At 43.9% G+C, this 27,428-nt stretch overlaps 1 protein-coding gene across 4 annotated transcripts in view; it reads left to right on the top strand.

The window, feature by feature from the left end:
• The first annotated feature begins 363 nt into the window (after nucleotides 1-363).
• The window catches only part of PGAP1 (post-GPI attachment to proteins inositol deacylase 1), a 479,543-nt gene continuing 452,478 nt past the window's right edge, over nucleotides 364-27,428 (top strand). Inside the window, exons 1-3 of one of the 4 annotated variants that reach the window (XM_073633146.1) lie at nucleotides 364-1,570; nucleotides 20,255-20,408; nucleotides 25,537-25,712. In XM_073633146.1, coding sequence (XP_073489247.1) covers nucleotides 1,439-1,570; nucleotides 20,255-20,408; nucleotides 25,537-25,712 — 462 coding nt within the window. In that variant the 5' untranslated portion in view covers nucleotides 364-1,438. The remainder of the gene's footprint in view (nucleotides 1,571-20,254; nucleotides 20,409-25,536; nucleotides 25,713-27,428) is intronic. The other 3 variants (XM_073633147.1, XM_073633144.1, XM_073633145.1) reach the window with 3 other exon arrangements.

Below are 27,428 nucleotides of genomic sequence, written 5' to 3'. Positions count from 1 at the left end.
GACTGTGCGGAGTCTGGGAGAGGCTAGAAACACGCCTACTCCCACGGGAGGAGAACCAGGAAGTGCAAAGAAGAATAGAAAAATAAAAGGTAATTACGGCGATTTAAATTTTTTTAAACGGCAATGTAAGCATCTAGGCAAGGAAGAGAATACATACAGATATTGTTCAAAATTTGGGTGGAACCCTGAAAAAACACTTGTCCATGACCCGCCCTCCAGTTTTACTTAGCTGAACCCTCGAACTTGTCCCACGGGGACGCGCTCTCTCTCTGCAGGGGGTTCTCTGCTCTTGATTGGATAGCAGCACAGCCATTGGCTCCCGCTGCTGTCAATCAAATCCAATGACGCGGCCGCCAAGGGGCGGGGCCGAGTCCTGCATTCGGTGTCTATGGACGCCGAATGATGGACTCGGGAGTGTGCCCGCAAGGTAACCCCTCGGGGAAGCGTGTCTCCCAAGGGGTTATCAGATGTGGGGAGGAGCCGAGAGAGCCGCCAAGGGACCCCAGAAGAGGATGTTCGGGGCCTCTCTGTGCAAAACGAGCTGCACGGTGGAGATAAGTATGACATATTTGTTATTTAAAAAAAAAAAACCCTGAACCTTTAGTGTCCCTTTAAAACTATAGCAACCGTCACTGCTTACCTCCCAACATTTTGAGATGGAAATGAGGGACACCTACTAGCAAATGTATGTAGGCATAGGACATGCCCCCTGCCACACCCCTTTAAAGTAGAATTAACCAAAAAAAAAAAAAAAAGCTTAATTAAATCTACAAGGGCTTTTCTTACCACTACTATTCCTTTATATTGGCTTTTATTTAAATTTACAAATGCAGCAATTTAGAAATTGGATGAAAGGTCATATACAACTATAGGTCTATATACAACTATATAGATCAGACCAGAATGAGGGACAAACGAGGGGGAAAGAGGGATAGAGGGACATTTCTCCGAATCAGGGACAGTCCCTCGAAATCAGGGACATTTGGGAGCTATGTTACCTGTGTACGTAAAAATCACCAAGCTCCACATTAAGGCAGGGTCTCCACACTTCTAAAAAAAATAATAAAAACAGCAGCAAAAGAGGTGCTTCTAGTACTTCCAAACATTATACATCTCATAATATAACACTACATAACAGGATATACAGCACTGGGCAGCACGCTTCTTTACAAAATTCCAACAACCGTTTCTACAACAGCCAATGAATGGGCGCGATCCATCAGCCAATCGCTAAGGAAGAACAGCCTCCAATGAATGAGCTCGTTGCATGCGCTCCAGGAAGTGAAGGTGCGGCTTGTGTGTGGTGATGAGTGTGTGTGGTGTGTAGGAGTCAGGGCAGTGCTGAGGATGACAGTGTGTGTGCGATAGCAGGGAGCAGTGTCCTCTTCTCATTGATTGTGTGTACATTCATACAAGGGCTTCCGTACAAAGGTGCAATATGAAGATAGCGAGCGCCCTGTTCAATGGCATATTGCTGCTAATAGTAGTCTTAGGGGTCAGAGATGTATTCTTCGCCTTTGAGAGGAACAGGTGCAGCATGACTTATATGTTCGAGTATCCTGAGTATCAGGTAAGCTGCACTCGCTCCATACACGTAGTAAACTAATGGGCGTGTGTGAGGGGGGATGGGAAATGTTCTACATCATATCATATTATCTTGTCTGGTCTACAATATTTGCACTATATAATACAGGAGAAAACTAATGTCTGGATGTTCTGTGACATTGGGCTCCGTTCACAAGGCAGTATCTTGCCACATCTGAGTATGTGGGAAGATAACCCACAGCGTTTTTCAAAATGTTCTCGCTATCCACTAAAAAATAGCCGCTAAAATACAGCATGGGTTATTTTATGAAGTCACCCGCACTCCCGCAGTCTGCCAGCTCCGCCTTCTGACTGTTCTTAAATATCTAAGGGGTGGGGCCATCCGGTGACATCACCAGGGGAACCTGACCCCTTGTGAAGCCATCGACCCAGCATGCCCCTGGCTGACTATGTCACAAGGGAGTGGGATCACCCCTTGATCAGACCGGGTGGCCCCATCCCTTGGTTATTTAAGAACAGTCAGATGGCAGGGGGCTTCGGCACAAGCAAACCTTCTTTCCCCCGTGTTTTTTTTTTTTTTTTTTTTTTTTTAAATTTATTATTTTTTTCGGGTCGGCTTGTTAAAGGAAGGTGTCGTGATTGACTATGGATCTACACCGGGGGACATTAAAAAAAAAAATATTGTCATTGGAATTGTCAAACTGTCTTAATGGTGTGGGTGTGTGGTTTTTTTTTTGGCATGGGGATCCCTTCAAAATTGGTCTGGTATGGATTCTGGGGGGACTGCACGACTTTTTTTTTTTTTTTTTTTTTTTTTAATTATTATTTTTATTATTATCATTATATAAATATATATATTTTTTTTTCATTTTGTGTTGCTGGCAAATGGTGTTTAAAAAATAAATAAATAAAAAAAATTCAACTGTCCGGGAACCAGCTGATGACTCGAGGCTGCCCCCTCCTTAACAACCAGGTTGTTTATTGGTTGTTAAGGATGCCAACGGCTGCTGGTTCCTTAACCACTTGCCAACCAGCCGCCGTCATCGTACTGCGGCAGGTCGGCTCATTCCCATGAATCACCGTCATTGTACGTGGGCTCGGGAACTCTATATTGTGGGCACTTGCGTGCCCATCCACTGGCCAGCGGGGGAGCAAATCAGCAGGTGGGACCGACTCTGTCCGCCGGCCACCCGCAATCGTTCTCTGCAGTGCCAGAACGGGGATCTGCCTGTGTAAACAAGGCAGATCTCCGTTCTGGCAGGGGAGATCAGACAGATCCTGTCTTTCTGCTGTGCAGGGAGACTGATCTGTGTATTTCCCCAGGCAGCCCATCCCCCATACAGTTACAAAACACCTGCAGGGGAACACATTTAAACTAGGGCGGCAACTAACGATTATTTTCATAATCGATTAGTTGGTCGATTATTGTTTCGATTAATCGATTAATCGGTTAATAACCTTAAAAAAAAGTGTGGTGTATAATTTAGTTAGTATGTAAAGTTTTTTTTAAAAAAAAAACAATGTATTCTTAAATATCTCTATGCAGTGGTAAATATAAACAACCAACTATATGGTTAGGGAGCAAAATATTAAATCCACTCTGAGAATAACAGACAGAAGAGATATACTATATATACACTATTAGAAGAGAAATACAGTTTTTTTGGCCAATTTGTTGTTGGGCAGATTAAAAAATACAAATTGCTGCAAAAACAAATTACGTGCTTTTCTGCAGCTTCTCCATTGAAGTATATTGAACCAAAAAAGCACCGTTTTGCGTTAAAAAAAAAAAAAAAAGTCCCTGACCCTTTCCAAATACGCAGCGGCTGAAAAAAAGTATAGTTGTGAACGTGTCCCATAGAAAACCATGTTAAATGAACTGTAGTGTGTTTCTGCAAAAAGCACCAAAAAACACAAAGATGTAAACCAGGTGTAAAATGTTTAGTAACATAATGGGGTTAAAAAAAACTAAAATGAGCCCTTTATAGTACAAAAAAAGCAAATGATCACTACTGTAAGGGGTTAATTTTTTTAATGTAGAACTGTGAAAGTAATATTTACAGTAGCGATTATTTGCTCTTTTTGTACTATAAAGGGCTAATTTTATTATTTTTAACCCCATTATGTTACTGGCCGATTAATCGATTATGAAAATAGTAATCGATTAATTTCATAATCGATTAGTTGTCGATTAATCGATTAGTTGTTTCAGCCCTAATTTAAACCCTTGATCGCCCCTGATGTTAACCCCTTCACTGCCAGTGTCATTAGTACAATAACCGGGCATATTTCTTTTTCGTACATCATGGGACACAGAGCCACAGTATTTACTGAATGGGTTATATAGGCACCTTTAGGTCACGTTCACTAGCACACCCTAGACCGGAAGTTTAACTCCCCATATAACCCCCCCCCCCCCTTACCGGCATTACCTCAGTTTTTTCGCCAGTGTCTAAGGTGTTGGTCACGAGTAAAGATGTGCTGTGCTGAGCTACGCTGGAGAAATCTTTGCCGGGGCAAGCCAAGCAACCGGATCCATTCAAAGTGTCTTTTTCAGGGGTCGAATTGAATGGTACCCGGGCCTCGTGTCGGCAGAAATGAGGTTCTGCCTATAACGCTTCACTTTTTAGAGAGCTGGACCCCGGGATCCAGTGTTTGTTTTTTTTCAGCCATGTCTTCCTGGCAGGGTGCTTTACAACCCCAGGAGCGTGGATCCCCCGATAACAAGGGGCCCTGGTTTCTGAAGGTTTTTTAACGGAGCCCACCGTGATTGGTGAAGATTGGGTCTGTTTGGTTTACCACAGAACCCTGCAGCTGGATAAGGTAAGGGAGATTTCTAAGGAATTTTTCTAATTCTTGTGGGTTTTCTCCTTTAAGTAACGTTGCTATGCCTAAAGTCGCCACCGGGGGCTGTCAAGAGCACGTACCTGTTCCATGCTTGTCAGTTTTGCTCTGTGTCACAAGCTGCACGCTTCCTCCAGCCCAAGCTCCAGGTAGGATGTGGTTAGGGGGGTTTTCTCTTTTCAGGAATGTCCCCCCGCAGCTTCTTTCCAGGCTAGAGGCCATGGGTCAGTCGGCAGTATGCCGCACCGCTCCCGCCGCCATTACGGCGGCTCTCCATCCACCGGCCCCCCTCTCTCCTCTGCCCCAGCCCCCCCTCCACTTGCGATCCGATCAGGGCCCCTGCTCGCGCGGGAAAATGGTCTTTTTTGAAAAAAGATGAGGGGTGGTCGAAGGAGGGGGGGTGGAGCATCAGCGCGGTGTCGGACAACGCGGGCTATGCATAGCTATAAAGGTGTACTTTTTGCAGGTGCACACAGCTAAAGGAGAGACACAGAGCAGATGGATGGCATGTGAGTGTGGGTGACACAGGCATTCCCAGACACGTTTACTTAGCATCAGACTGAGCCTTGATAGCAGCGGCAGTTGCTGAACTATTTTGCTCAGCAGTGGGTGCATTTCTGGTAGTACCTCTGCATTCGTGCTTAACACTATGGGCAGAAGGGGAGGTACAAATACCCCGAAAAATAGGGGCTGAAAGGGATCTCCCTCAGGCTCTGAGGACCCCCCCCTCTGCAACGCCATCTCCCCCTGAAAGACCCAGGGAGGCTGGTCAGAGTGAGCCATCGGGGTTAGGGGCTGCAACTGCTTCTGGAATTTCAGCCCCTGTATATATTACTCAGGTTTTTTCCTCAGCCATGAGTGGATTGGAGGAAAGATTAGTGGCCTTAATCGCATCTTCACAAAGTGGAAGAAAATGCATTAGGTCCCCTTCTACCACCCAGGACCCTCAAACAGAGGAACTCTGGGAAAGTGGAGATGAATCCCCTCAGGGGACCAGGAAGAGACTGATGACTCCTCTTCTGTGGAATCAAGTGGGGAAGGACCCTCTTCAGCTTCACAGGCTGGTGCAATCTCTTACTGAAATGGTCCACTCCACATTTAAGTTACCCGTAACTAAGTCGATTGAAAAGCCCACTTCTTCTTTGGGTTCACTGAAGCCTCCTAAAGCTGTGCATGCTTTTCCTGTTCATTCATTGCTGGAAAAGCTTATTTATTCTGAGTGGGATCACCCAGATAAACATTTTTTTTTTCCCTCCTAAAAAGTTTTCAACACTTTTATCCTATGGAGGAAAAATTTACAAAGATGTGGGGTATACCAGCAATTGACGCTGCTATATCCTCTGTGAATAAAAGTTTGACTTGTCCTATTGATAACGCTCAAATGCTTAGGGATCCAACCGATAAAAAGGTGGAATTCCTGTTTAAACGTTTTTTTCCCTTGGCAGGTTGAGTAGCTCAACCTGCAGTGGCGGCAATTGGGGTATGTCAATCTACTGACATACAGGTGCTCAAGGTTTTCCCTGAACAGCAGTCCCAGTTAGCCGAGCTTTGTGTTTTGCAGTTGTCTCAATCAGATTCTATCCTTAAGACATCTCGCCTTACGCTTGGGTTGGTGCATATGCATAGAATCTTATGGTTGAAAAAGTGGTCATCCGAAGCGCCGTGCAAAAAGCTCCTGGCTGGTTTTCCCTTTCACGGTGTAGGGCTGTTTGGGGATGATTTGGACAATTATATCCAAAAGATTTCAAGTGGGAAAAGTGCCCTTTTGTCAGTTAAGAAAAGGAGTAAACGTCCCTCATATAAACAGGCTCTTTCTCCAGTGCCAGGGTCATCAGCCTCCAGGCAGTCACGATGGCCTCCACCGTCAGGTTCAAGAGGTAAAAACTCAGAGTTAACCCCAGGGACAAAAGAATTCCTGGGGGAGGAAACCTACAAGACAGAACGCTAAAGCCTCTTTATGAAGGGGTGCCCCCGCTCATCTGAGTGGGGAGAAGACTGTTACAGTTCTCAAAGGTCTGGCAGGAGGATTTCCAGGACAGATGGGTGATCTCCACAATAACTATAGGTTACAAACTAGAGTTTCGAAAATTCCCATCTCCTCGTTTCCTCAGATCAAATGTCCCCAAAGGCCCAGAGAAAAAAGTCTCTCCTTCAAGCGTTAGACTGACTTTTATCGCAAAAAGTGATCATGGTGGTTCCCATGGAAGAGCAGGAGTTGGGGGGTTTATTCAAACCTTTTCACGGTGCCAAAACCAAATGGAGATGTCAGACCCATTCTAGATCTCAGAGATCTAAACCGGTTCCTAAAAATTAAATCTTTTCGCATGGAATCAATCCGATCGGTAGTCTCCATCCTACAAGGAGGAGAACTTCTGGCTTCAATCGACATCAAGGATGCATACCTGCATGTTCCTATTTTTCCCCCTTATCAGAAATATCCTGTCTGCCTGGAACAAGAAAGTCCAGGCGCTAGATTTTCCGATGCGTTTGTCGCCAATAGTGCGTCAGAGCCTCAGTTGGTGGTTGGTACTAGGGCTGCAACTAACGATTATTTTCATAATCGATTAGTTGGCCGATTATTGTTTAGATTAATTAGTTAATAACCTTAAAAGTGTGGTGTATAATTTAGTTAATATGTAAAGTTTAAAAAAAGACAATTTATTCTTAAATATCTCTATGCAATGGTAAATATAAATGACCAACTATATGGTTAGGGAGCAAAATCTCTAATCCACTCTGAGAATAACAGACAGAAGAGATATACTGTATATACTATTAGAGGCTGAAGCTTGTAAATATCATCAGACTCAGAGAGCAATTTTTTTTTTTTTTTTTATTTAAAGAAAAAAAAAAAAGTTAGACTGCTTTTCAGATTTTCAAACAGGACTGTAATATATTATATGCTGGCCATACAAAAACAATGTCTTCCTTAAAAAAAAATGTAATTTTAAGAACGTTCTTTCGATTTTCTAATCGTTAGTGGGGTCAAATCGACGTTTGTTTTCAACCACAGTGAAGGGAAAATTTAGAAATAGAAAACTTCTTGGTCAAAGGAATTTTTAGACCGTGTATGCGGTTTTCGTTCAGAAATTACATTCATTTTAAAACAGAATGTTAAAAGCAAGTGAAATTTTCAAACAACATTCTTTCATTCAGCGAATGTACAAAGATTTTTCGTCTGAATATTCTCGTCTGAAAATTGATCCATGTGGCCAGCATAAGGCTTAGTGCACACCTATGCAGTTTGCTTTTGATCTGTTTCTGCAGTGCTTTTTGTGTGTGTTTTGATTTTTGCAAACGTGATTTTGCTGCGATTTGAATGCTATATATATATATATATATATATATATATATATATATATATATATATATATATATATATATATATATATATATATATATATATATATATATATATATATATATATTTTTTTTTATGCTTTGGCCAATTTGTTGTTGGGCAGATAAAAAAAACACAAATTGCTGCAAAAACACACTACATGCTTTTCTGCAGCTTCTACATTAAAGTATATCGAACCAAAAAAGTACCGTTTTGTGTTGAAAAAAGTTCTTGACCCTTTCCAAATAAGGCAGCGGCTGAAACAAAAGCATAGATGTGAACGTGTCCCATAGGAAACCATGTTAAATTAACTGTCGCGTTTATGCAAAAAACGCATAGGTGTGAACCAGGCCCTAAGACGTTTAGTAAAATAATGGGGTTAAAAAAACTAAAATGAACCCTTTTTATAGAGCAAATCACTACTGTAGAGGGTGTGTGTGGTGGTTTTTTTTTTTTTTTTCTGTGGAACAGTGAAAGTAATATTTACAGTAGCGATTATTTGCTCTTTTTGTAGTAGTTGGTATGGATAGGTGACAGTGTCAATAAGAGGCACCGCCATCCCTGAATAGTATTTAAATCTAGAAAGGGTAATTTGGTGGGACTATCAGGGTGTCGGGTAGAAAAAAGGTAATACAACAACACTTGTAAAAGAAATTATATATCAAAATCTATTAAACGGCTTTAACGGCTGTTTTTAAAACCAATAGTGTTGGCTATACAAACATTGCGCAGACATAAGTACACATCTAGTAGATGGATAAACAGAGGTCTTTCAGCAATTGTGTCCCAACATGTTTCGCCCACTGGGGCTTCCTCAGGGGATATTTGTTGAAAGACAGAAGTAGATGTGTCACTACATAAAACAAGAATACAATTAAAAACTTACAGAATATACAGTATACAAAAGAATATGCCAGCGGGCGAAACATGTTGGGACAATTGCTGAAAGACCTCTGTTTATCCATCTACTAGATGTGTACTTATGTCTGCGCAATGTTTGTATAGCCAACACTATTAGTTTTAAAACGTTTGTCCGCCTTTTTTATATATATTTTTTTTTTTTACAAGTGTTGTATTACCTTTTTTCCACCTGGCACCCTGAAAGTCCCACCAAATTACCCTTTCTAGTTTTACTTACTTGCTCTTTTTGTACTATAAAGGGCTAAGTTTAGTTTTTTTAACCCCATTATGTTACTGGCCGATTGATTATGAAAATAGTAATCGATTCATTTCTTAATCGATTAGTTGTTTCGGCCCTAGTTGGTACCCGAGAATCTGCGGAAAGGGAAATCCTTTTTTACCAGTTACCTGGAAGGTGGTAACAGATGCCAGCCTCTCGGGTTGGGGAGCAGTTCTGGAAGAGACGACTGTCCAGGGAAATGGTCCAACCGAGAGGACTTTACCCATCAACATTCTAGAGATTCGGGCAGTGTACCTAGCCCTAAAAGCTTGGACATTCAGGTTGCAGGTTTGTCCTGCAGCCCAGGGAGAAGTAAACCAGATCCTAACCTGGGCAGGAAAGCATGTGCCGTACATATTGGCAATCTTCATTCCAGGGGGGGATCCTGGACGTAGATCTGTTTGCGTCCAGGTTCAACAACAAGATCGACAACTTTGTGACAAGAACAAGGGATCCACTTGCATGCGGGATGGATGCGTTGGTGACCCCGTGGGATCAGTTCTCACTGATTTATGCATTCCCTCCTATTCTGCTGCTACCACCACTTCTTCGCAGAATCAAGCAGGAAAAGAAGGTGCTTCTGGTGGCCCCAGCGTGGCCCAGAAGATCTTGGTATGCAGAAATAGTAAAGATGGCAGTAGGGTTCATGGGGGCCCTACTGCCATCTACCACTACGTCCAGACCTGCTATCGCAGAACCAGTGTTCCATCCTACCTTACAAACGCTAAATTTAACGGTTTGGCTATTGAAACCCACATTCTGAAGAATCGCAGGCTTTCAGGCTCTGTGATATCTACCTTGATTAATAACAAAGAAGCCAGCTTCCAGAGTCCTTTTATAATACAGTCTGGAAGGCATATGTTTCCTGGTGTGAATCCAGGGGTTGGCATCCCAGAAAGTATGTCATAGGTGGAATCCTTGCTTTTCTGCAAATGGGGTTAGAGATAAAGCTGGGCTTGAGTACTATCAAGGGCCAGGTCTCAGCCTTATCTGTATTGTTTTGACGTCCGCTTGCTTCGCATTCTTTGGTCCGAAGCTTTATACAGGGGGTAATGCGACTTAATCCTCCGGTTAGAGCACCCCTGAACCCTTGGGACTTGAATTTAGTTCTGTCTGCATTACAGAAACAGCCTTTTGAGCCGATACGACATATTCCCTTGGTCCTTTTGACAAGGAAGCTATTTTTTTCTGGTAGCCATTTCCTCTCCAAGAAGGGTATCAGAATTGGCGGCTCTTTCTTGTAAAGAGCCATATTTAATCGTTCAAGGGTAGAGTAGTATTGCGTCCTCATCCTAGCTTTCTACCTAAGGTGGTTTCAGGTTTTCATCTAAACCAGGGTATTGTTCTGCCTTCATTTTTTTTCTGGAACCCTGTTCTACGGAAGAGAAGTCACTAACTTTCCCTGGATGTAGTGAGAGCGGTCAAAATCTATTTGGAGGTGACTGCTCAGGTTCGGAAAAGTGATGTTTTGTTTGTGTTACCTGAAGGTCCTAGAAAAAGACAGGCAGCATAGAAATCTCCTATTGCTATGTGGATTCGGCAAGTACAGTAATTATTTAAGCTTATGGTTTGAAGAGGAAAGTTCCACCTTTTCAAATCAAAGCGCACTGCACCAGGGCTGTTAGTTCTTCATGGGCAGTGCTTCACCAGGCCTCCATGGCTCAGATCTGCAAGGCCGCAACTTGGTCTTCAGTCTATACATTCACCAGATTCTATCAAGTGGATGTGAGAAGGCATGAGGATATCGCCTTTGGGTGCAGTGTGCTGCACGCAGCAGTATAAGTCCTTAGGTCTGATTGCATCCTACTTTTGTGTCTCCCTCCCCTCCAGATAACATTGCACTTGGACATCCCATTCGCTAAATACTGTGGCTCTGTGTCCCGTGATGTACGAAAAAGAAAATAGGATTTTTATAACAGCTTACCTGTAAAATCCTTTTCTTTGAGTACATTACGGGACACAGAGGTCCCTCCCCTCTTCTAATACACATATATTGCTTTGCTACAAAACTGAGGTACTCCCAGTAAGGGGAGGGGTTATATAGGGAGTTAAACTTCTTGTCTAGGGTGTGTCAGTGTCCATCACCAGAAGGTGCCTATATAACCCATTCAGTAAATACTGTGGCTCTGTGTCCCGTGATGTACTCGAAGAAAAGGATTTTACAGGTAAGCTGTTATAAAAATCCTATTTGTTTAGCACCGATTTTACTGTAGTAATGTCACTGGTTCCCAAAAAAGTGTCAAAAATGTAATTTAGGTGTCCGATCTGTCCACTGCAATGTTGCAGTCCTGTTAAAAATGGCAGTTGCGTTGGACACTGCTAAGGCGTTCGACTCTATTGAGTGGACATGCATGGAGGGGTTCGGCTTAGGGCCCAGGTTCATAAAATGGGTCCAACTGCTATACCAGAGTCAAGTGGCAGCCAACGGGTGGACTTCCAAGCAGTTTTCCCTTATTAGAGGCACGCACCAGGGATGCCCCTTGTCCCCTCTGCTATATGTCCTCGCAGCGGAACACCTATCTTTAGCACTATGCTCCAACCCAGACATAGTAGGACCCACATCAGAGAAGGTTAGCACCTATGCTGATGACACCTTATTATAGATCGCTGGATCTACAGATGCACTTCCTATAGCCTTGGGCGTGATAGAATGTTTCGGCTCATTTTCATGGCTCAAAATTAATCCCAAATACTTCCCCTAGACAGTTTCCCAACTACGCAAGCTCAGGCCCTGCTCCCCCCTCCAAAGTGTGGACTGCATTAAGTATTTGGGCATACACATCACTCGGACACCAGCAGACTACACTAAGCTTAATGTACAACCTCTTTTTGAGATGCTTAAGCACAAGACCCAGATATGGGCTAGGTTGCCATTAGGGGTTGTGGGACGCATTAACCTCATCAAAATGGTGCTGCTACCAAAGATCTTGTATGTGCTTTGGCACTACCCGGTGCTTCAGCATTTCAAAGCTATGGAGGTCATACTCAAAACATTCATCTGGGGCAAGAGTAGACACAAACTTCCATGGGGCAAATTGAAGAACCCCACAGACCTGGGAGGGACAACTCTACCTGACCTCAACATGTACTACATAGCAGCACAATTGTCACAGCTGTTTCATATAGACAAAACTGACAAGGCTCGATTCTTGACCCTCTTATGTCCTGGGTGGTCACACTCAACTGGAGATCCCCTAGTTGCTATCATGGAGAGGGTGCGATTGTAGTAGCGGGGCTGAACAGTATTTTATGTGTAGATTTAAACGAAAGTATACATGGACAGTATGGAAAAGGCAGATGAGAATAAATTTATCATAACATACCGATGCTGAACGGAACTCAGTGATACAAAAATGTACCAGGATCGGAACGATTCGGCAGCAATTTAAAAATTAACGAAACCAGCGACCAATTCGGCAAACAATCTAATTTTTCGTAGAACTCATACGAACTACCACGGTGTAGGAAAAACCTTGTGGCAGTGTCGACGTCGAGAAACTGGAACCGGTAATGTGAAAAGGAACGTTGACGAGATGAGTAGGTTCAGGGCAGGTATTTATGGAGCGAGGAGACTCCTACAAATTCAGGCCGACCTGCGGTCAGTCTATCATAAAGTAGTGAGTGTACAGCTTGTATAACAGTGTAAATTTGCTGTCCCCTCAAAATAACTCAACACACAGCCATGAATGTCTAAACTGCTGGCAACAAAGGTGAGTACACCCCTAAGTGAAAATGTCCAAATTGGGCCCAGTTAGCAATTTTCTCTCCCCGGTGTCACGTGACTCGTTAGTGTTACAAAGTCTCAGGTGTGAATGGGGAGCAGGTGTGTTAAATTTGGGGTTATCGCATACTGGTCACTGGAAGGTCAACATGGCACCTCATGGCCATGAACTCTGAGGATATAAAAAAAATAACTGTTGCTCTACATAAAGATGACCTAGGCTATAAGATTGCCAAGACCCTAAAACTGAGCTGCAGCATTGTGGCCAAGACCATACAGTGGTTTAACAGGACAGGTTCCACTCAGAACAGGCCTCGCCATGGTTGACCAAAGAAGTTTAGTGTACATGCTCAGCGTTCTATCCAGAGGCTGTCTTTGGGAAATAGACATATGAGTCCTGCCAGCATTGCTGCAGAGGTTGAAGGGGTTGGGGGGGGGGGGGTCGGCCTGTCAGTGCTCAGCCCATACGCCGCACACTGTAAGAATTAGTCTGCATGGCTGTCGTCCCAGAAGGAAGCCTCTTCTAAAGATGATGCACAAGAAAGCCTGCAAACGGTTTGCTGAAGACAAGCAGACTAAGCACATAGATTATGTGATGTGGTGTAGAGGGTGCTCTAGATCACTAAAACAAAATAAATTGGTGAATTAAACCACACAATATCATTTATAAACATAAATAAAGTGCAATGTGCCATAGGTGAATATACACAACTGGAAGTTGCATGAAGTAACGTGACCAAGTACCGCCTCGACGTTTGTTTCGTTATTACGTCATCACGCTTCCTGATGATGTAATAATGAAACGTATGTCGAGGCAGTACTTGGTCACGTTACTTCACGCAACTTCCGGTCCCATTGGTTGTTCCGGGTAGGATGCTGGTACGCACGCCAGCCGCGGTGGCCAGCCGCGGTGGCCAGCCGTGAGGCACCATCTGCCTAGTCACGCTTGCAGCCCCAGTGCCGGGTTAAGGTACACTTTCTTGTAAGCTACCATTTGGCGTATGTGCTTTTTAATCTTTATAATAAAACAGGATTACACTATTTGGTTCCATATTGTCTTTTCACATATCCCATCCGTGTTTTCCCTGGAGGAGGGGTTTGCCTTTGTCCACAAGACTCCATCATTGCAGCAAGCATTATCTTGCTAAAGATCATTCTGACTCTCTCTTTTTAATTAAAGGAGTCAATGTTTTCTGGTAAGCAGACCTTACATAAGAGCACGTTCGGTTTATTTCCCCTTTATGTCATTCAGGACAGCCACTATTGAGAGATAGTCTCCTCCTCTTCCTCTAGGAAACACTGCGCTAACCCATAAAACTCTCACTTCCCCTGCCAGACCTCAGTTAATAGTGTTTCCTCCGGTGGGGAGACACTGTGCAGGGAACCAGGCTTATACAGTCAGGGAGATTGTGGCCTCTATCAAACAACCCCAGGGAAGCAGGGGCTTCCAGCGTTTGGATGGCGGTACATACCCGCAAACAGAAGCCACCCCTTCCTTGTCGAGCGCAGCATCAGGTTGTGGGGGACCCCTATCGTGTCCACAGGGCTGCAGCAAGGAAGACACTCCGCTCTCCCTGTACAGGCCGCATTGTTTTGTTTGGAACGAGCGGGCCGGACGACGGGCGACGTCATTTCCGGCGGAGGGCGGACGTCTACCTTTGACCCACGACTTCCGGTTCCGGGTCGCGGTGCTGATAGGGGGCCAGGCTCAGGCTGGAGTGAGTCGTTTTACACGTGCAGACAGCATAAGACTCTACACAGCAACCACCTGCAGTCATGTCTGAGGCAGATGCTGCAACTCATGCGGACGCTATCTCTAGCCTTCCCAAGGTAAGAGTTCCCTGGGGAGGGGTCCTCTCTACCTAGGATTGTTCCCCCCCCCCCCCCCCTCCATGTATAGTTCCTTACTTAGAGGGGGACAGACCCCCTGGGTGGTCAGGAGGTGGGGGTGACTCAGATCCCTACAAGTGGGTCGGGTACACACCCAGGGTTGTTTCCGTTAAAAAATCGCTGAATGTAATATGCTTTCTGTATGTAATTTCAGAAATCCACAGTAAAGACAAAGTCCACTCATAACGCTAAAAAGAAGTGTGCCTCTTGTAGGGACAGTTTAGGGGAAGCTTGGACTAAGGTTTTGTGTAAGGAATGCATAGACTCCCTGGTAAAGGAAAGGGACTCTGAACAGCAGTCCGGCTTGGCAGCCTCTGTGAAGGAGCTGTCATCCACTTTTTCATCTTTTAAAACGCTTTTTGAAAAATTTCAGCTTCCCTCTAATCCCATTCAGCAGGATACAACCCCGCCTCATGCTCAGGGCTCTGCTCCTGCCAGATCTACTAATATAGTTATGGCAGAGGAGGTTTCGGGCCCTTCCGGGGTGGAGCTTAGGTAAGCAGACAGTGGCACTTCTGACTCCCACGAGGAATCAGAGGGGGAGGACCAGGACGGAGAGTCCAGGAAAATCTCCAAGTATAAGTTGTCCCTGGAGGAGGTGGAAGATCTCCTAGGGGCAATATATACAACCCTCGGCATACACGAGGATAAAAAAACCCTCTCACTCCATGACCTTATGTACAAGGGCTTAGGAGATCAAAAGAAAAAAGTTTTCCCAGAACACGAGGTTCTGGTGGAGACGATTAAAAAAAGAGTGGCAGGATCCTGAAAGAAAGCCCTTTTTCTCTACTTCCCTTAAGAGAAGATTTCCGTTTTCAGAGGATCCAGCGTCCATTTGGAATAAAAACCCCGAGTTGGATGCGGCCTTCTCTCAGGTCTCTAGGCACACAGACCTGGCATTAGAGGATATGGGGGCCTTATCGGATGTCATGAACAAAAGGATAGACTCTGCTGAAAAAGACGTGGGACTCAACAGTCGGTAACTTAAAACCAGAAATGACTGTTACTGTGGTAGCTCGCAATTTAGAACACTGGCTGTTCCAGATTCAAGAGCATATTGAGGCTGGCACGGCTAAGGAGACTATCCTAGCTTCTTTCCCCACGATTCTGCGAGGAATTGCATACATAGCAGACGCCTCGGCAGAATCGGTGCGTATGTCAGCCAGATCAGCGGCCCTGGCTAACTCGGCCAGGAGGGCCCTCTGGCCGAAGACTTGGCTGGGCGACACCGCCTCTAAAGTCAAGTTATGTGGGATACCCTTGACAGGTGATCTACTCTTTGGTCCTGGGTTAGATACAGTCTTAGACTGTACAGCAGACAAAAAGAAGTCCTTCCCACTCAAACGAAAAACCCCAGCTCAGAAAAAAGGGGGTTTTGTCCGAAAAAGTGCAGGGAAGCCCCTAAACAAGGGGGACAAAAGTAAACCTGGGGCCAAAGAGGCAAGGGCAGAGGAGGGGCGATTTTTCGCCCTCCTGAAAAAGCCCAGAAAGATCAATGACTCTTTAAATACGGTGGGAGGAAGACTGGGGGCCTTCCTCCCACAGTGGGAGATCATCTCCCCCAATCGGTTCATCCTAGGGATCATAAGAAGAGGGTATCTCCTGGAATTCACAAGGCCCCCCCCCACAAAGGTTCCTTGTCACGCAGCTTTCCAGCTGCATGACAAAAGCCAAGGCCTTGTTAGACGCCCTGAAGGAGTTAGAACTGCAGAACGTTGTTCGCAGAGTACCAAAAGAGGAGGAAGGGGGTTTATTCCCATGTATTTATGGTAAAGAAACCCTCAGGGAAATTCAGATTGATTCTGAATTTAAAGCCCTTAAACAGGTCAATTTGCTACAAAAGATTCCGCATGGAGTCAATTTTTATGGTCAGGGCTCTGCTATCGCAGAATTGTTTCATGGTGTCTCTGGACCTCAGAGATACGTATTTACATGTCCCTATCGCAGAAACCTCTCAGAAGTTTCTCCGTTTAGCAATAGACCTGGACGGTGCGATGCTGCACCTACAATTTCAGGCCCTGCCTTTTGGGCTATCCTCCTCGCCCCAAATATTTACCAAAATCCTGGCAGAGGCTATGGCCTTCCTGCGACTGTCTATCTCGACGACCTGCTCCTATTTGCAGTATCCCCAGAAAAATTACTCAGGGATCTCGACCTGACAAAAAGGGTACTAACAGGATTGGGATGGCTCCTGAACTTAGACAAGTCCAGTCTCATTCCTTCACAGCGCATTATATACCTAGGATACCTACTGGACTCGACACTCTTGAAAGTTTTTCTTCCAAGAGAAAAAATTCTAAAACTGGACAGAGCAGTTTTATCTCTCCAGTGCAACCATCGGGTTTCCAAGAGGTCCATAATGTCAGCGCTAGGTTTTCTAACCTCAACTCTCCCAGCAGTACCCATCAGATAAAGAGATCTCTTTGGTGGTGGAGGAAGGAAGTGAACTTGTTGCAGGGACGTCTGTGGCTTATCCCAGTTTCACAGATAGTAACCACGGACGCAAGCGGCAAAGGCTGGGGGGCACATCTGGGATCCCTTCTAGCGCAGGGCATATGGAAGGGAGACTAACTAAAAAGATCGTCCAATTGGAAGGAGCTGAGGGTGGTCAGCCTGGCCCTCAGGTTTTTCAAAAAAGAGCTTCAGGGCCACCATATACAGGTACGGTCAGACAACTCTTCTACCGTGGCCTATATAAACAAACAGGGAGGCACCAGAAGTGGAAGTCTGCTGGCCCTAGCAACAGACATTCTAAATTGGGCCGAGACCAACACTCTCTCACTCTCAGCGTTTTTTCTGAGAGGAGAAAAGAACGTTATAGCGGACTTTCTCAGCCAGAGGAGGCTGAGAGAGGGAGATTGGGCCCTTAACCAGGAGGTTTTTAATCTCATATCCGAAAAATGGGGACCCACGGAAGTGGATCTTTTTGCTTCAAGAGACGATGCGAAAACCCCGTTTTTTTTTTTTCTTTTTTTTTTTTTTTTTCTCCCTAAACGTAGGAGAAGGAGCACTGGGGTGGACGCATTTAACACAGAATTGGCATTTCAAGACATGCTATGCCTTCCCTCCTCCGGTGTTATTACCGGCGGTTCTGAGGAAGTTCCAACTAGAGAACACCTCCCTTATTCTAGTAGCTCCACATTGGCCAGGAGGGTATGGTTTTCAGTTCTCAGTCAACTAGCAGCGGAACCGCCCCTATTCCTTCCACTTCAGGAGGATCTTCTCTCACAAAGTCCAATCCTCTGTCCACAGGTATACCAGTGGAAATTAGCGGCCTGGCTACTGAGGAGAGTATATTCAAATCTAAGGGATTTTCTCAGAGATTAATTTCCACCCTCCTCAACAGTAGAAAAAAGGAGACGTGTCATATTTATAAAAAGGTCTGGATCCTTTTCAACAAATGGTGCGTAGAAAACTCCTTTCAGGTGCAGAGCCCCATAGCCATTTTGGAGTTTCTGCAGTGTGGAGCAGACAAAGGGTTATCCGTAGGTACCCTCAAAAGCCAGGTGTCAGCACTCAGTGCTTATTTGGAGAAATCTTTGGCCACCAATCCATGGGTGGTCAGATTTTTTAGGGCACTGTCCGGACAGAGACCTATCTGAGGTCCTCCCTTTCCCGGGTGGGATCTATCTTTAGTGTTACAGAGCCTAACGGGAATTCCCTTTGAGCCCTTGGACAAATGTTTGTTAAAAGAATTAACCTTTAAAAACAGCCTTTTTAGTAGCAGTGACAACTGCCAGGAGAGTCAGTGAAATTGAGGCGTTATCAATTAGAACTCCTTTTTGCGTTATTTTGCCAGATAGGATAGTCCTTAAGACTGATCCAGCATTTTTGCCTAAAGTGGCGTCAGGCTTTCACAGAAGCCAGGAAATAGTCCTACCTTCATTTTGTCCCAACCCTTCAGGAGAAGGGGAACTGAAATTTCATTTTTTAGATGTAAGGAGGTGTATCCTACAATACCTAGAGATGACTAAAACAATAAAAGTCTGATTCTCTATTTATTTTGTTTTCCGGGTCCAGAAAAGGACTCAGAGCGTCTCGACGCACGATTGCCAGATGGCTTAGATTAACTATTGGGCAGGCATATTCTTTAGCAGGGAAAGAGATCCCTAAGGGTATAAAGGCACACTCTACCAGAGCAGTGGCAACTTCCCAGGCAGGGAAGGCTGGAGCAACGCCAGAGCAAATGTGCAAGGCAGCGACATAGTCCAGCTATTCCACTTTCGTTAAACATTACAGAGTGGACCTGGTGGCGGCAGGGGAGCAGGCTTTTGGGCGAAAAGTTCTGCAAGCCGTAGTCCCACCCTAATTGGTAAGTGCTCGATTATCCTCTCAATAGAGGCTGTCCTGAATGACGTAAAGGGAAAATTAAAGTTACGTACCGGTAACGTCTTTTCCTGTAGTCTTTCAGGACAGCCCTAGGTACCCACCCTAAACTTTGGGGGGGTCTTATTAAAGACCAGAATGCAGTATGATAATGATATGGGATGGTATGTTATTAATGTGTTCTTGTGTCTCCCCAGCTGCCCGGAGGTGATCTTGTAAAAACTGAGGTCTGGCAGGGGAAGTGAGTTTTATGGGCTGGCGCAGTGTTTCCTAGAGGAAGAGGAGGAGACTATCTCTCAATAGTAGCTGTCCTGAAAGACTACAGGAAAAGACGTTACCGGTACGTAACTTTAATTTTTTTTATCAAGCTGGTGAAGGAATTTCCGCTTTCTCTTTGGAAGAATCTGAACACAGTAGTCCATCTTTGGATATCTATTTATGGTTCAATTTGGACATTTTACTGCTTTGCACGTTTATGCTGGTTATCCAGCCAGCACCATGTTTTTCTACTACTTGTGTATATTCACCTGTGGCACATTGCACTTTATTTGTATTTGGACATTTTCACTTAGAGGTGTACTCGCATTAATGGCTGTGTGTTGTGTTATTTTGAGGGGACAGCAAAGTCAAGACAAGCTGTACACTCACTACTTTACATTGTAGCAAAGTGTCATTTCTGCAGTGTTGTCACATGAAAAGATATAATAAAATATTTACAAAAATGTGAATGGTCATGTACTCACTTTTGTGAGATACTGTATATATGCATATACACTAGCTAGCTACCTACAGCTTTAGTCTCATTACTTACCTGTAATGAAGGCTATCCCACATTGTGTAGGTAGCTGGATCCTGTAGTAATTTTCTGTGCATGATTGTCTGTCCTTTCCTGGCTCTGAACTTTTGGTGCTGCAATAGCAAACTGCTTTGGGCAGACAGGAATACAGATGGCCTGATGGTGACATGCACCCTCCTTCCTTCCTCCTTCTCCTCCATTGAGAAGTTCTTTCACTGATTACACTGCTTGTATTAGGATCTGTGACTGATCAGACCCTCTTCCATTCACAGATCGTGTTGCACACAGTGTAAGCAACTAAAGAGCTTTTCTCAATGGAGAAGAGGGGAGGAGGAGGTGGCATTTCTCTGTCTGACCACCTTTACTACTGTTCTGCCCATAGATCTGAGCTTGTTAACCGTTACAGCACCTGGAAGTTTAGTGTAAAAATTACAGGCATCTCTCCAGTGAAGATTTCTCCAGTATCCGGCTGCCTACTCAGCATGGGACACACTACTTAAACTTCAGCTTTAATGAAAATTGTTTTACTTTAGCACATCCATTAATATTTTTTTTATTTAGTGATATGGGGGACATGCAACTAGTTTTGGGTTCTTCTTCTTCTTTTATTAGAAAATAAAGCTGCCCAAAAAAGCTGCAAGATTCTTTCCAGCATATGAACTCTATTTGTATGGTGAAGGTAGTTCTGCCGAAATGAACAAACAACTATCCTTAAATGGAAGTCCAGTCTTGTTTCTTCCTGGGAATGCTGGCAGTTATAAGCAAGGTAAGTGGGGTATATGTATGTGTGATATATATATATATGTGTATATATATATGTATGTATGTGTGTGTGTGTATATATATATATATATATATATATATATATATATATATATATATATATATATATATATATATATATATATATATATATATATATATATTATATTTTTTTTTTTTTTTTTTTTTCTGTCCATGCTATGGAAATGGCTGGGAGAAAACTTTATTTTTTATTTTTCAACAGACATATATTTACAGTGTATTTGTATCTTCTATTTAAACCCAGTGTGCTGAAACCTTAAAGTGTAATTGGAATCAAATTCTAACTAAGGCTAAATCTAATCCAACCCACATTCTAAGAATTTTATATCTACCTTGTAAAAGAAAAGATCTGTATACTTATCTGAAGCCGCTCCAGTCCAGTCACATGACTGGCGAGGAAGGACATCAGACCACGGCTGCCCCATATAGTAAGCCTATAGATAACTTCATTGCCCAGGCTCTGCAGCCATGGTCGCTGCCTCTTCTCTACACTAAAGCCAGCGCTGAGACCTGATCATATGACCGGTCCGGAGCTGCTTCAGAATGGGTCAGATTTTTTGTTTTACAGGGTAGATAGAATAGTCTTAGAATGTGGGTTGGAATAGATTTGCCTTCGTTAGAATTTGACTGGAATTCCACTTTAAAAGTGTCCAGATACCCGTAAGTTTTGTGTGTGTGCTGTTTTTCAACCACGAAATGGCTTGACGTGCTCTGAGCAGTATCTTGTGCACTATAATACTATCTGAAATGCAGAACAATTGTTAGAAGGTGCTGCTTACAGGTTGAGAGAGTTTGTTATATGCTGTCCAAAATACATTGTTATCCCTGGAAATGTATTAAGGCGCCTGAAACCCGCTTCCTATTCATTCCAGTGTGACTTTTCTCGCTCGGGCAGTGCGCCTGCGGGACGTTCTGAAAAGTCCTGCAAGCAGTATCTTTGGGGCAGGTTTGGAGCGCTGTATTTAGCGCTCCCAAAACGCCCTGCCCATTGTAATGAATGGGTAGAGCTTTCAAAGTGCCTGAAAAGCAATTTGAAAGCGCCGCAAAACTGGAGTTTTTGACCCCCCTCTCCCCTTTTTAGCTTTTGCTAAAGTCACACAAATATGCATTCAGGTAGACCGTCTCTCGTCAACCTCCGTTTTTAAACTATAAATATGACTGTGCAGTTCAGTAGGCACCAGAGATATGGAGGAAAGCGGTGTATGGCCAGCCTATGTGCTGGGCTTTTGTAGTCTGACCACCAACGTCCTGTTCCTGATGAACTGCACAGTGAATGGCCAGCTTTAGACCCCTGTGATCTTGGTAATCAGCACAGAAACCTGTGGTGAGGACTGACTGACATTTATTTATTTTTTGTTTGTTTTTTGTTTTGATTCGTCCCTGAAACGGAGAACAGGGATGCACCGGACCCCTGCTGCGATCTGCGGCCATCTGTAGTGTAAAAGCCTCAAGTCTGTTAATTATACTAAGCCTTTAAAGTGGTTGTAAACCCTTACAGAACACTTTTACCTACAAGTAAGCCTAGATTAAGGCTTACGTGTAGGTGCAAGAAACATCTCCTAAATCTACATGGTTTAGGAGATATTTCCAAAAGACAGCCACCGATGTCTACGGCGCATGCACCGTAGACAACAGCGCACAGGCGCACTGACTGAGTGTGCCATCTCTAACGGCGATCATGCTGTTAGTGACGGCACCATCACGCATATGCGGGAGTGATGTCATCGTGGCTCGGACCAATCACAGCGCCGGAGCCGCGATACCCAGAAAGAAGATGGACGCTTCGTAGGAGAAAGGACAGCGGTGACATCGCAGGCTCCTGTGTCAGGTAAGTGACACATAATGGGCTACTATGCGTGTCAAGTGCTGTCTGCAACAGCACTTGTTCTCTTTCTCTCCCCTCTAATAGTCTTCGAGACCTCCTGTGAGGAGGGAGCAGAGGTCGGGTCTGAGCTGGGCTGTGTTTCAAAACAGAGTGAGTTTGCATGTGTGCCCTCTTCTCTGTGTGGGAGCACACAGAGAAGAGGAAGAGTGCCTGGGGGACTCCAGAACAGAGGGGGGGGGGGGGGAGGGGAGAGAGTGAGTATCGGGCCACTCTGTGTAATACCATTGCACAGAGCAGGCAAGTATAGTGTGTGTGTGTGTGTGTGTGTGTGGTTTTTATTCTAATAAATTATACATACACTGTGTGTGTGTACATTTTATACCTTTTACAGTCATCTTTTTAATATTTATAAATTAAGCGGCATATGGTTTGGTCTTTTATGGTAATTGTAAAATGCTGGAGATGTTCAGATTGATAATGAGGTTTCCTCAGGCAACAATCGAAGGAACCTCTAGGCTACTTCTAAACCCAAGACAATGGTTTGGGCCATTGTGATGTGGTACAGCAATGATTGCATACATGATCCTTTGCTGCCTACATTTGTGTGATTTACTTGCTTTGCTACAAAGCATAGTTTGTAGTCATTTGCATAATCCCCCCCCGCATGACAATATAATTGTTTTATTTATCTATTTATTTTTTTAAGGTGTTGATAATGTTCTGTGTGTGCCCTTTAATAGCTGTTGCGTTCATGCTGAAGTAGAGAATGACGTATATAAGAACAGGACCAAAGATTAGTGGACCTAAAATACAGTATTTATTGGCGTATAACACGCACCCCAAGTTTGGGGAATTTTATGGAAAAAGCCTTACATTTAAATGCCCATCAAATGCAGCCTTACCAGTGTCCATCTGCAGCCGTGTCAGTGTAGCCTTATCGGTGTCCAGCTGTAGCCTTGTCCATCATTGTAGCCTTATCAGTGTCCAGCTGTAGCCTTGTCCATCATTGTAGCCTTGTCAGTGTCCAGCTCTAAATTAATGTGTGTGAGTCGCCAGCGCAAAACCTCTATTCACTCAATTACCTCTATACACCATAACAAAGTTGCTGCATTCAAGAAAACCATTCATTCGTATGGACTAAGCATGACAATTAATGTGTGAATGCGCTACTTATACCTACACCACTCACAGTATCATAAACCTTTTTCAAATACTATGTCATAAAAAATTAAGTATCATGCAGCAATATCCCCTAACTGTTCCAATAGCATTCCTATGTGTACAAATTTAAAGAAAAAATACAGAAAAACCAAAGAAATCAAAAAAAATATATAAACCAAACCATAAATCAAATTGTCTGGCATGTGCACATTACATCACAAAGTCCCAAAATTCAAAAATCTTCTATCAATTGCTGTGATAGTATTCTTAACGTGCTCCTGTGTATCTTCTATTTACACATGTGACACACCACCACCATGTAGATTGGCCACTCACCAGATGCTTCTTAAATGGTGCGCCTTTGGTTCATTCATGGGATAACCACTCGGGAAGCCCTGATGACGCATACAGTGATGCGAAACGCGTAGAGGCTACTGGGAGATTTTTTTGGACCAGGTGAGTGGAAACGTCCGTAGCGGGGGGGAAACACTAACGAGGGGTGGAACGCAAGCCGAGTGCGGAGGTCATATAATTACACACAGGCGGACCACGCGATCGTTCAACACCCGTCCTTAACTGCTGGAATAGCTTAGTGCCGGCTCGAGGGCACTTTTAAATGTGAGTGTACACTTTCTTTGGATTTTATTTAATAAAAGTTTTAAACGCACTGCGCAATGATCATTTGTCCATATACTTTACATGAGGAAAATTAAAGCATAGCCGGGGAGGAGTGATACTAAGGTGGAGTGGTTATCCCATGAATGAACCAAAGGCGCACCATTTAAGAAGCATCTGGTGAGTGGCCAATCTACGTGGTGGTGGTGTGTCACTAAGTCACATGTGTAAATAGAAGATACACAGGAGCACGTTAAGAATACTATCACAGCAATTGATAGAAGATTTTTGAATTTTGGGACTTTGTGATGTAATGTGCACATGCCAGACAATTTGATTTATGGTTTGGTTTATATATATTTTTTTGATTTCTTTGGTTTTTCTGTATTTTTTCTTTAAATTTGTACACATAGGATTGCTATTGGAACAGTTAGGGGATATTGTTGCATGATACTTAATTTTTTATGACATAGTATTTGAAAAAGGATTATGATACTGTGAGTGGTGTAGGTATAAGTAGCGCATTCACACATATTTAATTGTCACGCAGTGTCCAGCTCTAGCCTTGTCCATCATTGTAGCCTTGTCAGTGTCCAGCTCTAGCCTTGTCCATCATTGTAGCCTTGTCAGTGTCCAGCTCTAGCCTTGTCCATCATTGTAGCCTTGTCAGTGTCCAGCTCTAGCCTTGTCCATCATTGTAGCCTTGTCAGTGTCCAGCTCTAGCCTTGCCCATCATTGTAGCCTTGTCAGTGTCCAGCTCTAGCCTTGCCCATCATTGTAGCCTTGTCAGTGTCCAGCTCTAGCCTTGCCCATCATTGTAGCCTTGTCAGTGTCCAGCTCTAGCCTTGCCCATCATTGTAGCCTTGTCAGTGTCCAGCTCTAGCCTTGCCCATCATTGTAGCCTTGTCAGTGTCCAGCTCTAGCCTTGCCCATCATTGTAGCCTTGTCAGTGTCCAGCTCTAGCCTTGCCCATCATTGTAGCCTTGTCAGTGTCCAGCTCTAGCCTTGCCCATCATTGTAGCCTTGTCAGTGTCCAGCTCTAGCCTTGCCCATCATTGTAGCCTTGTCAGTGTCCAGCTCTAGCCTTGTCCATCATTGTAGCCTTGTCAGTGTCCAGCTCTAGCCTTGTCCATCATTGCAGCCTTGTCAGTGTCCAGCTGCAGCCTTGTCCATCATTGCAGCCTTGTCAGTGTCCATCTGCAGCCTTGCCCCTGTGTCATTTACTTGTTACTCCCGTTTAAAAATGGCGCCGCCGTTGGCGGCTTTCGCCTGCTCTTGGTGGCTTTCGGCGGCTCACGCGGGACTGCGAGTAGCTGTTAAATACATACAGTAGCTGTTGCGTTCATGCTGAAGTAGAGAATGACGTATATAAGAACAGGACCAAAGATTAGTGGACCTAAAATTTTCAAGAAATTGCTTCATGTATTGAAAATGGTTCCAGCTAAAATGTGTATCATCTTCCTTTTTTTTTTTTTTTTTTTTTTTTCAGCTCGCTCTATCGGCTCAATTGCTCTTCGTAAGGCAGAAAACATTGATTATAGATACCACTTCGATGTTTTCAGTGTGAATTTTAATGAGGAGCTTGTTGCCTTTTACGGTGGCAGTTTACAAAGCCAAACCAAGTTTGTAAATATTTGCATTAAAGCAATACTGCATCTTTATAAGGTAAGTAGCGACTTTATAAAATGTGTGCTCTTGTCAGATAAATAGAGTTTTAGATTATATTCTAGAAGAAGAAACATTTTTATTATGGAGGTTGCCCTTTTATTTTTGTGTGTGTTTGTTTTTTGTTTTTTTCTGGCTCCCCATGTCAATCTACTATGGGTCAAGTCTGCCCTCCTGATCCCTCTAGGTCAACCCCTAACTAGACGACAACAACAGAGTGATGGCATCAACCCCCCCCCAGTGTTCAGCAATGGCCAATAGGAACACACACACATCTCTGAATTTGTTGCACTTTTGGGGGAAAACTAAAATCCTCTTGCCTGAAAGATATACTTTCCAGGTACACTGATGGGCTTTGAGCAAGATCCAGCTTACCATTCCTGTTCATCCTCTGGCAGCTCTGATGGTTTCAAGGCTGATAGTTCTGACTTCTTGTTAGCATGGAATGGAGATGATGATGTAGTCAAGAAGGTTACCATTAGTAAGAACGTTTATCAATGTAAGATGCCACATAGAATATAGTAGCAAGTGAGCGGTCTTATTAAGGTTGGGTAACTCCAGGATTTTATTCACAGAAGAACAAAGCAGTCACCCCCCCCCCCCCCAAACTTCTTTGCAAAGGTTGAAAACTTCTTCAGGCTCTCTTGTATGAAGTGTTTGAGGCATTTTTAGCTTTCAATCAGGCCTATATGACTTGCGTGGGTATTTGCAGATGTTCTAGGTGGTGTCACGCAACATTCGGACAATGCAGTTCAAGCTTCTTGGATTCAGTTGCAGAAACTCCACCTGCATCAACAAATCCTCCCATATCAAAAGAGATCGAAGCTCGGCCAATAGGGTAAGATCGCTTTTACTCAGAACTCCTCCTGAATTTTTGAGGACCATTGGAAGTATGAGGAACAGAATAAATGCATACCGGTATATCATCTGAAACTCCTATTGCTGAACTAGAGCATTTTGGGCCAGTGTCTTTAGTTCAATGAAGTGAGAGGGGAGCATGGGAAGTCTGGTATTTGAAAGTCATAACTATTGGGTCATCTTCTGGCAGCCCACGCTCTGAATCGCCAATATTCAGAATCCATTCGTTGTAGCCCTTGAATTTGTGTCTTGACCTTTCAAAAGCTTGTCACCTTTCCAGGTCAGACAAATCAGCGGTAATGACCTGCAGATGTCTTTTTGCCCATGCAAAGATCTTTTGTACTATTTGAAGCAAAGGCAGGCACTTTGTGCCTCCCCTCCTTTTGCTACATATGCCACAGCTGTCCTGTTGTCCTTCAAGGCTTCCAGGTTGGCTCTCAGCAGGAGCTGGCTGGCTTCAGACAATCCACCAGGCTTGAGACTGTTGACCCATGCAAGGGGCTTACCTCAGTGGTCAAAGTAATCAAATTTGATTTGCTTCAACGACCTGTCAGAAAAATTGGATGCTACTGTCTTTGAGATTGGCAAAATCCAGGGGAAAGCGATATCTGTTGATTGAACCAGGAACATTTTCATTAATGAAAGCTCAAATGCGTTTGTGCCATCTGACCCAAGGTACCGCTGGTATGATTGATGTTAAACACTGGAAGCTCATACAATCTCGCATCGACGTGTGTTAGTTCTGTGACTGTCGCTGCCTTTGCCTAAACCCCTTTATCTTCATAGAGGAAGGAAAACTCTTACCTGGACAGTGGCCTAAGAGGACTCAAAGATATTCTATGTTCTGCAAAGTATTAA

Source organism: Aquarana catesbeiana, linkage group LG06 (genome assembly GCF_042186555.1).
Source record: "Aquarana catesbeiana isolate 2022-GZ linkage group LG06, ASM4218655v1, whole genome shotgun sequence".
NCBI classification, from domain to species: domain Eukaryota; kingdom Metazoa; phylum Chordata; class Amphibia; order Anura; family Ranidae; genus Aquarana; species Aquarana catesbeiana.
This window is presented reverse-complemented; position numbering and strand designations above follow the sequence as displayed.